The sequence below is a fragment of the Zeus faber genome, assembly GCF_960531495.2.
Source record: "Zeus faber genome assembly, chromosome: 7".
In the NCBI taxonomy this organism is placed as follows: Eukaryota; Metazoa; Chordata; class Actinopteri; order Zeiformes; family Zeidae; genus Zeus; species Zeus faber.
In genome coordinates, this window is record NC_137203.1 from 1,474,392 (window position 1) to 1,484,388 (window position 9,997).

At 50.0% G+C, this 9,997-nt stretch overlaps 1 protein-coding gene across 1 annotated transcript in view; it reads left to right on the plus strand.

The window, feature by feature from the left end:
* The window catches only part of nudt12 (nudix (nucleoside diphosphate linked moiety X)-type motif 12), a 12,331-nt gene extending 3,370 nt beyond the window's left edge, over window positions 1–8,961 (plus strand). Inside the window, exons 3-8 of the mRNA XM_080003270.1 lie at window positions 39–333; window positions 652–937; window positions 1,052–1,219; window positions 1,477–1,590; window positions 1,681–1,880; window positions 8,344–8,961. Coding sequence (XP_079859396.1) covers window positions 39–333; window positions 652–937; window positions 1,052–1,219; window positions 1,477–1,590; window positions 1,681–1,880; window positions 8,344–8,454 — 1,174 coding nt within the window. The 3' untranslated portion in view covers window positions 8,455–8,961. The remainder of the gene's footprint in view (window positions 1–38; window positions 334–651; window positions 938–1,051; window positions 1,220–1,476; window positions 1,591–1,680; window positions 1,881–8,343) is intronic.
* The last annotated feature ends 1,036 nt before the right edge of the window (window positions 8,962–9,997 follow it).

Sequence of the window (9,997 nt, forward strand, 5' to 3'; positions counted from 1 at the left end):
CCCGATTGAGTCCAGCTCTCGCCTTTTCTCTCCTCCAGCTGTGACCAGTTGGTGTTGAACCGCTCGTCCCAGACGGCCTATGACATCGCCCGGTTCTGGGGCCACACCCACATCGCCCACCTGCTGGCCCGGATGGGGGGCGGGTGCCAGCTTGTTCCGCCGCCGGGCGCCTTGCCGCAGGAGGGCTACTTCAGCCGCGAAGCGCTGGTGCGCTGCAGCGAGCGTCGCAGCGACGCAGCCTGGCTGCAGCGGCAGCAGCGATGCCCCAACTCCGTCTTCCTGCTCTTCTCAGACCTCAGCCCGCTGCTGCGGACGCAGGACGCCGGTACCACGGTAACGGTCCTGCTGGTCCTTCTACTGGTCCATCTACTAGTCCACAGCTGGTCCAGCCAGTGGTCAATCATCACCTGACAGCAGACGGTGTAGACATAAAGTTCTGATTGTGTATAAAATATCAATATATGGATATAGAATCGTATTGTGAGCCGTGTCATTATATCAGATTGGATCAGTATCCAGTGGTGAGGTCCTGCTCATCATGATCTGTACGTCCATCTCATGCTATGGGTTGACATCCTGCACAGTTTGTCTTGAACATGCGGTAGGTGCTTATTGTTTGTATATATGAAGCTCTTCTTCTGGTTCTGACAGAATGAGAGCCAGCTGTGTCGGTTCAGTTACCAGGAGGTGAACGAGCTGATCCAGAAGCCCGGCTCTGTGCTGATCTTCCTGGGTGTGGCGAAGAGGAAGAGGCCCTCCTCCTCCTCCTCCATCTCCACTCCCCAGGTGGAGGAGGGTGTCGTGGAACCTCCCGCCTGGTTCGCCATCAACTCTGACCAAGATCCGTCACTTCTGCTGAAACTGTGCGGAGACGCGAAGGGCTTCTTCCCTCAGAGCCTGAACAGAGACCTGCTGAAGCTCAGCGAGGATGAAGCCGGTAGGACTCAGGAATTTTTTTTCTTACTGCGCTGAAAAGCAACGTATAACCGTGTTACAGCTGGCACACAGTCAGTGTGCATTACAATAACAGATGAAACCTTCCACCCACCAGGTATCCTAGCCCAGGCGCGGGCTGTGCTAGCTTGGCACAGCCGCTACAGCTTCTGCCCGACGTGCGGCGGCAGCACCAGTCTGGAGGAGGGAGGCTACAAGCGGAGCTGCACCAACACACAATGCAGGAGCCAGCAGGGGGTCCACAACACCTCCTACCCTAGAGTGGGTGAGTTCCCCACCCGCACTGCCCTCTAAAACCATACTAAACTACTCAACAGCTCCCCCAAGGGGTGTAACGGTCCAATAACAGTGCGATACAGCCACAATATCTTGGAGCCGGTTGGATCCTGCCCCCGCTGGTTAGTATTTAATAGGTGTGTGTGTGTGTGTGTGTGTGTGTGTGTGTGTGTGTGTGTGTGTGTGTGTGTGTGTGTGTGTGTGTGTGTGTGTGTGTGTGTGTGTGTGTGTGTGTGTGTGTGTCAGATCCCGTGGTCATCATGCTGGTGATCCATCCCGATGGTCAGCAGTGCTTGCTGGGAAGGAAGAAGATCTTCCCTGTGGGGATGTTCTCCTGCCTGGCTGGATTCATAGAGCCAGGTACCATGGACGCACACAGAAACACACAACTTTTCAGAGGAAGATTTAACAACTGCCAACAAAAAGTGTCCTCCACCCTCCCGCCCCCAGGTGAGACGATGGAGGCAGCCGTGCGCAGGGAGGTGGAGGAGGAGAGCGGGGTGAAGGTCGGCTCCGTCCACTACGTGTCGTGCCAACCGTGGCCTATGCCGTCCAACCTGATGCTGGGCTGCCTGGCCGCCGCCCTGTCCACCCACATCCAGGCCGACGAGAGCGAGATTGAGGAGGCACGCTGGTTCCCACGGCAGCAGGTCATCATATTATATTGATTTTATTTTAGTCGAGCCTTTTCATTAAGAGAAAACTGCTGCAAATCCAATGATGTTGTTCTGCAATGGGAAGAGGAAGCATTCAGTTGACCCTGCAGGCCAAATGTGAAGAGCAGGAAAATGTATTAATCTATCCAGACATTTATTATATATATGTAGTGGTATATGAACATATCACTACTTAACCTTAGATCAGATTATATGTACAGTGGGGCAAAAAAGTATTTAGTCAGCCACCAATTGTGCAAGTTCTCCCACTTAAAAAGATGAGAGAGGCCTGTTATTTTCATCATAGGTAAACCTCAACTATGAGAGACAAAATGAGAAAAAAAATCCAGAAAATCACATTGTCTGATTTTTAAATAATTTATTTGCAAATTATGGTGGAAAATAAGTATTTGATCAATAACAAAAGTTCATCTCAATACTTTGTTATATACCCTTTGTTTGCAATGACAGAGGTCAAACGTTTTCTGTAAATCTTCACAAGGTTTTCACACACTGTTGCTGGTATTTTGGCCCATTCCTCCATGCAGATCTCCTCTAGAGCAGTGATGTTTTGCGGCTGTCGCTGGGCAACACGGACTTTCAACTCCCTCCAAAGATTTTCTATGGGGTTGAGATCTGGAGACTGGCTAGGCCACTCCAGGACCTTGAAATGCTTCTTACGAAGCCAGTCCTTCGTTGCCCGGGCGGTGTGTTTGGGATCATTGTCATGCTGAAAGACCCAGCCACGTTTCATCTTCAATGCCCTTGCTGATGGAAGGAGGTTTTCACTCAAAATCTCACGATACACGGCCCCATTCATTCTTTCCTTTACACGGATCAGTCATCCTGGTCCCTTTGCAGAACACAGCCCCAAAGCATGATGTTTCCACCCCTATGCTTCACAGTAGGTATGTTGTTCTTTGGATGCAACTCAGCTTTCTTTCTCCTCCAAACACGACAAGTTGAGTTTTTACCAAAAAGTTCTATTTTGGTTTCTGACCATATGACATTCTCCCAATCCTCTTCTGCATCATCCAAATGCTCTCTAGCAAACTTCAGACGGGCCTGGACATGTACTGGCTTAAGCAGGGGGACACGTCTGGCACTGCAGGATTTGAGTCCCTGGCGGCGTAGTGTGTTACTGATGGAAGCCTTTGTTACTTTGGTCCCAGCTCTCTGCAGGTCATTCACTAGGTCCCCCCGTGTGGTTCTGAGATATTTGCTCACCGTTCTTGTGATCATTTTGACCCCACGGGGTGAGATCTTGCGTGGAGCCCGAGATCGAGGGAGATTATCAGTGGTCTTGTATGTCTTCCATTTTCTAATAATTGCTCCCACAGTTGATTTCTTCACAACAAGCTGCTTACCTATTGCAGATTCAGTCTTCCCAGCCTGGTGCAGGTCTACAATTTTGTTTCTGGTGTCCTTGGACAGCTCTTTGGTCTTGGCCATAGTGGAGTTTGGAGTGTGACTGTTTGAGGTTGTGGACAGGTGTCTTTTATACTGATAAGGAGTTCAAACAGGTGCCATTAATACAGGTAACGAGTGGAGGACAGAGGAGCCTCTTAAAGAAAAAGTTACAGGTCTGTGAAAGCCAGAAATCTTGCTTGTTTGTAGGTGACCAAATACTTATTTTACCGAGGAATTTACCAATTAATTCAATAAAAATCCTACAATGTGATTTCCTGGATTCTTTCCCCCCATTCTGTCTCTCATAGTCGAAGTGAACCTATGATGAAAATTACAGGCGTCTCATCTTTTTAAGTGGGAGAACTTGCACAATTGGTGGCTGACTAAATACTTTTTTGCCCCACTGTACGTATGTAGGGAAGGTTTGTCTTCAAAGTTTAAAGTGTGTGTGTGTGTGTGTGTGTGTGTGTGTGTGTGTGTGTGTGTGTGTGTGTGTGTGTTGCTGGTGCAGGGGCAGCAGATCGGACATTGTAATCCGTCCTTTGCCTCCAGGCTGAATAAAGCTGTGGTGGTGTTTGTAAAGGAGGAGCGCTTTGTCTACCGGCCGATCCAGATGGCGTCTTTATTAATGACACGTATCTCCAAGTGTCCCCGCTGGCCGTGCCCTCCACCTGGGTCACGGTGTCGGGAGTCCCCCCCTTTGTCCCCAATGAGTTGCTGGAGCGAGAGCTGCAGCGCTTCGGGAAGATGGCGTTTTCCGCACCGTGAACCTAGGTTGTAAGGATGATAAACTGACGCACGTCCAGTCCCTGAAGAGTGAGGCGTTCATGCTGCTTAGCGCCCTGTCCCTGGAGGTGTCCTCCAAGATAAAACATGGGGATGGTTACTACATGGTCTATGCCAGTTCAGTGAATGTTAAATGTTTTCACTGTAGAGAGGTGGGACACATACGCGTCGCATGTCCGCACAGACTGCGGACTGATGTGGGCAGACTGTCCCTACGCCGCCGCCACCGCCTGGCCCGGATCGACCCGAGGAGACTATCGGTGGCGGCACTGGAGGGAGAGCTGCAGTGGGGGGCGCAGCGGAGCCTGGCTCCAGTGGCGGGGAATTCAGGAAATTAATTCAATTAATTCAGCTGAATTAATTCAGCAAAAAAAGTTGGACGTGATATTTCTGCAAGAAACACACAGTGATGCAGCCATCGAGGTGGACTGGGCCCGGTGGTGGGGGGGGGGCAGCTGTCTCTCAGCCATGGAACCAATTTCAGTGCAGGGACAGCGATCCTCCTTTCAAAAGGGTCAGACATCAGGGTTCTGACCAGCACCGAGATAGAAGCAGGTAGAGCTCAGATGGTCTGGGTGGAGGCAGGAGGTTCTACCTTCTGTTTTATTAATGTATATGCTCCCAATCTAGGCTACGCGGAGGGTGGAGCTTTTAAAAAAAATGAAAGGAAATGTTGCAGCACAGAGTGACTACATTGTGATGGGTGGGGACTGGAACTGTACACTGGACTACAGTCTGGATAAGACCAGTGAGGAACCCCACAGAGTTTCTTCCATCTGAACTTACAGCTCACCATGACCTCATGGACACATTGAGACATACGACAGACAGACAGTAACATGAGTGAAGGTTTTAGACTATAGGGTCAGTGCAGCTCGGCTGGACAGGCTTTACATATCACACACACTCAGATCCAGGTTACTAAGCAGTTCCATTTACCCTGTAGGTTCCACAGATTATCACCTTGTCACTCTTTTGCTCTGCACTGTACCCAGTATCAAAAACTTTTCTTATTGGCATTTTAATGTAAAGTTGCTGCAAGACGGCATTTTTAGCAGTAGCTTAAAATTATTCTGGGAAACCTGGAGGAGCAGAAAGGGCGACTTTAGCTCCATGGGTCAGTGGTGGGAGGTAGGCAAAGCCCAAATCCGTATCTTCTGCCAACAGCACTGTGCTCACTCCACCAGCAGGGTTAAGGAGGCCATAAAAACACTAGAGCAGGAGATCAGGGACATTGAGGGAAGCCTCCTTAGTGGCAGCGCCCCTGCTGATGGGAGGCTGCAGGAGAAGAGGCAGGAGCTGAGCACTTTCCTCCAGGATAGAGTGAAGGGTGCCATGGTCAGGGCTCGCTACCTCAGCATCAGGGATATGGACGCCCCCAGCTCCTACTTCTTCAACCTGGAGAAGGCTGTTCAGCAGTCCAGACAGATGGCCTGTCTCCGTCTTCCGGATTGCAGGGTGACCACCAGCCCGGCGGAGATGAGGAAGCATGCGGTGGCCTTCTACACCACCCTCTACAGGGCGGAGGACTGTGACTGTGTGTCGCCGAGCTCCTTCAGCGGCTGCCTCCGTTGGAGGTCGGGGAGCGGAACACCTTGGACGCTGCCATCGAAATGGAGGAGCTCACCTTTGCTGTGGGCCAGCTGGTGTCTGGGCGCGCTCCTGGAATAGATGGTCTGCCTACAGAGTTCTACAAGCGTTTCTGGAGCTTGCTAGGAGACGATCTATACCAGGTGCTGCCAGAGTCTGTGCAGACTGGTGCACTACCTCTCCCCGTCTAGCCCTCTCTCTGATACCCAAGAAAGGAGACTTGGCTTTGCTCAAAAACTGGAGACCTGTTGCACTGTTTTGCACAGACTACAAACTCTTATCAAAAGTCCTCGGTGTGCATTGCACTGCTGCCTCACAGCAGGAAGGTCCTGGGTTCAATTCCCGCCTGGGGCGCTGTTGGCACCGTGCTCCGGTGGGTTATCTCCCAAACAGGAGCCTTTCTGTGTGGAGTTTGCATGTTCTCCCCGTGCTCACATGGGGTTTCCTCCACCTCACGTCAGTAAGGACCCCCACCAAAAACATGCACCCATCATGGTCTGACCAGCGATGGACACTTATCACCTGGTCCCCGGGCGCGTCCACGTACGCTGCCCACTGCTCCTGGCTGTGGCCCCGGAGGAAGGACAAGCCAGGATGGTTCAATGCAGAGGATCCATTTCACCGGCCACCATCAAAAGCGTGTGTGTGTGCAAGCATGTGTTGTAGTGTGGTGTGTTGCGTGACTAATAAAGACTCTTTCTTCTTCAAAGACAAGTCTTACTGCGTACCAGGCAGATCTATCAAGGACAATTTTTTTTTAATGAGGGATTTGTTTGACCTGTGTAATTTCAATAACATCGATATTGGTGTCTTACCCAAGCTTTCGACCGTGTGGACCATGGCTTTTTATTTTCAACCTTGAAGGCATTTGGGTTTGGGGAAGGGTTTCTTAACTATGTGCAGCTCCTTTACAGCGGAGCATCCTGCATGATCAAGGCGGGTTGGGGGTTGAGCCGTCTACTCCCTGTAGAGAGAGGGAAAAGGCAGGACTGTCCCATCTCTGGGCAACTCTACTTCCTTGCTATAGACCCTCTTCTGCACATTTTAAGAAACAGGCTCTCCTACCGGGGCTACCACAGGGGCCGCAACTGGCCGTCGCCGCTTACGCAGATGATGTCAATGTTTTTATTAATAACCAGCATGATGTCCAGAGGTTAGTAGTTTGCTTAGGAATGTATCAGAAGGCCTGATCTGCTAACATTACATTACATTTAGCAGACGCTTTTATCCAAAGCCACTTACAATTATTCAAACACCGACGGACGCAGCCACCAGGAGCAATTAGGGGTTAAGTGTCTTGCTCAAGGACACTACAGCATGCTAGCAGGAGGAGCCTGGGATCCAACCAGCAACCTTTAGATGACTAGACCACCAGCTCTACCTCCTGAGCTACCATCCCCCATGCTAAGGTAAACTCGGAAAAATGTTAGGCCTTGCAGGTGGGAAGGTGGGAGGGGAAAACAACTCCCAGTTTACCCAGGGGCCTGAGGTGGGATAAGAGAGGAATGAAGGTTTTAGGGGTGTTTTAAGGCTCGGAGCAGTACTAGATGCAGAACTGGGAGGGTATAGTTCCAGAGGGCCCAGAGATCCAGAGGGCCATCGTGAACTTCTTCTGGTCCAGTCAGCACTGGATCAGAGCAGCAGCCCTTTATCTGCCAGTCCAGGAGGGGGGACAAGGCCTTATTGACATTACATCCAAGGTCACGGCATTCCACCTCCTAATGACACAGAGGCTGATGTGCAGTTTTGGACTGAGTTGGCTGGACACAGCGAAGATGCTGCTGAGGCGGACGGGCGCCTTTCTTATGACAAGCAGCTGTTCCTGCTGCGAACCAAGGAGATGGACTTAACAGGGCTGACTTCCTTCTATCAGTCAGTGCGGCAGTCATGGCAGGTTTAGGATCCACTGTGACACCACAATTACACCTGGGATGTGGCTATTTGGGGAGCCTTTGTTTGGGAACCCACTGCTGGACTCCGGCCTCCTTTCCTCCTCCAGCCTGCGCTCCAGACGGACGCTGGCGATCTCTGTACAAGCCCCCTGTGGACAAACGGACAGGGGACCTCCAGTGGAGGATAGTACATGGGGCATTAGCTACAAACGGGTATCTGGCACGCCTGGATCCCAGCACAAGGGGTGAGATGTGGCATTTGTGTCTCAGCACAGGGGTGGGATGCATCTTCTACTCTGAGAGGGAGATGCTGCAGCACCTGTTTGTTCTGTGTCCTCAGCTGCAGGGGCTGTTGGGGCTACTGGAGCGGTGGGTTCAGGGTCTTGGGGAGAGCTTCGTTTTTAAACTCTTTATCTTTGGTCCTTATTTACACTGCTAACACTGTTTCAGGGGTTGGAAAAGCAAGAAGAACGCTGTGAGGCGTCAGTGGATCCGGCCCAGATGACGAATGGTCTACTCTCAGCCGCCTCAGGGTGGAGTTTGAGTTTTACAAACTGACCGGAACATTGGACACTTTCAGGAGTGTATGGGGTGTTGGGGAGGTGCTGTGCTCTGTCCAGGATGATTCCCTCATTGTTAACCTGTGATTTTCCTGTGGGTTGTCTCTGATTTTTGTTGTTTATTGTTTCCTTCATAATCAAGCTTCTGCTGCTGTGACATGACTTACTGAAGATAAAGGAACCTTAAAAGTTAAAGTTTCTCTCTCTCTCTCTCTACAGGTGATGGACGCTCTGTTCCGAGCAAGAAGCCCCGCCTTCTCGCTGCCACCCTGCCAGACCATCGCCTACCAGCTGGTGAAGCACTGGATTGGCAGGAAGTCTAACCTGTGACGTAGTGTCTCAACATCCTGTTCCGCTCCCTCCTCTGCTGTGGTTGTGGAGAAGGAAGCCTCCTTCCGAGGTGTTCAGTACGACTCCTCGTGGTGTCTCTGCTCCGCTGCACATGTGGCTCTTGACGATGGAGGTTTGGCTTTTTACTCTGGGTTAGAAACGGTAACGCACGGCTCGCAAACGATTTGTTAATTTCGTCACAATCCTTTAAATGAGTCTGGAGTCACCCCGGAAAAAGAGATGTTGGTTTTGTTTCCACAGGCTGAAGCTCCACTCTCAACCCACCCGGTCCAGATCCCGATTCACAGAGTCTGGATCTGGACTGGAAAATTGAAAATAATGATGAGGATGAAATAAATGTGGAAAAGATGCTTTTGATATGATTCATATTGAATGTGGCTGATCTACACTTTGCATTCCACCAAAATAAACTTAAAATTGACTTTAGTCAATAATTTTGTGATTCACGCTCTCCCTGCCTGAATAAATCAGTTTTGACAGTTTGAATGGTTGTTGTTCACAACTCTTCTGAGTCATTCATTGTTTACTTACTCAACTAAACGACAGGAACTGAACTGAACTAAATGACAGCCCTTTTTTGACTCGTCGTTCACTAAACTCAGTTTATGGAAGCAGATGAAGCTGACCTCAGGGAAGAGACGGCGCCTCCTGGTGGACTGGAGAACACATCTACAGAAGGTTCCAAAAGATCCCACCGGCTGGCTCTGTGACGGTGGTTTCAGGTTCAAAATCTTTAACATATTCGAGATGTGGTAAATACTGGGGCAACAGAGAATCAAATCGCTTCTTTGCTGTTCAGACTGCCCACGACCAACATGTAATTGAAGTCATGTTAAGCTATTCCTACCATCTTTATGGTGAGCCAGGGGATGACTTATTCTTTTTGGGACCTCAGAGGAGTTACGTAGAGGGATCTTTGGGAAAAGACACATACATCATTCCTGATCAAGGAGGCAAAGTAGTCATCAACAACTATGATCCTTCCAAGTCCATGGACACACTTCTCTTCAGTGATGATTACAGTCAGATATGTGTCTAAACCCGGACATGATATTATATTAGCATATCAGAACGGTCATACTGTCACGGTGCAGGACTGGTTTTCGTGGGGAAGCATATCGTCATATGAACATGATGTCAAAGGATGGCGTTCTATTTGAAATCTCCTCCACTGTGGCTTTGTCTGTTCAGTTGGTGGCCAGAGGAATCAACATGATGTCCAGACTCCAAGGGGAGACTGTGGACACCTCCAAGCCATTCCTCCACACGGTTACAAGCATTCTGGGATCTCCTTACAATGACACACTCATAGGAAATGCTGAGAACAACTGGATGGACGGAGGTGGAGGTCTGGACCACTTGATTGGTGGAGAAGGAGAGGATATTTATGTGGTGAAAAACAGGGAAAAATCTCGAGTAGTGATTGTTAATTACTCTTCCGATAAAGCCACAGACTTTGTGATAATAGAGGCAAACCTTAACGATCTCGAGGTAAGAGTCGAGGACGATGATCTTTTAATAA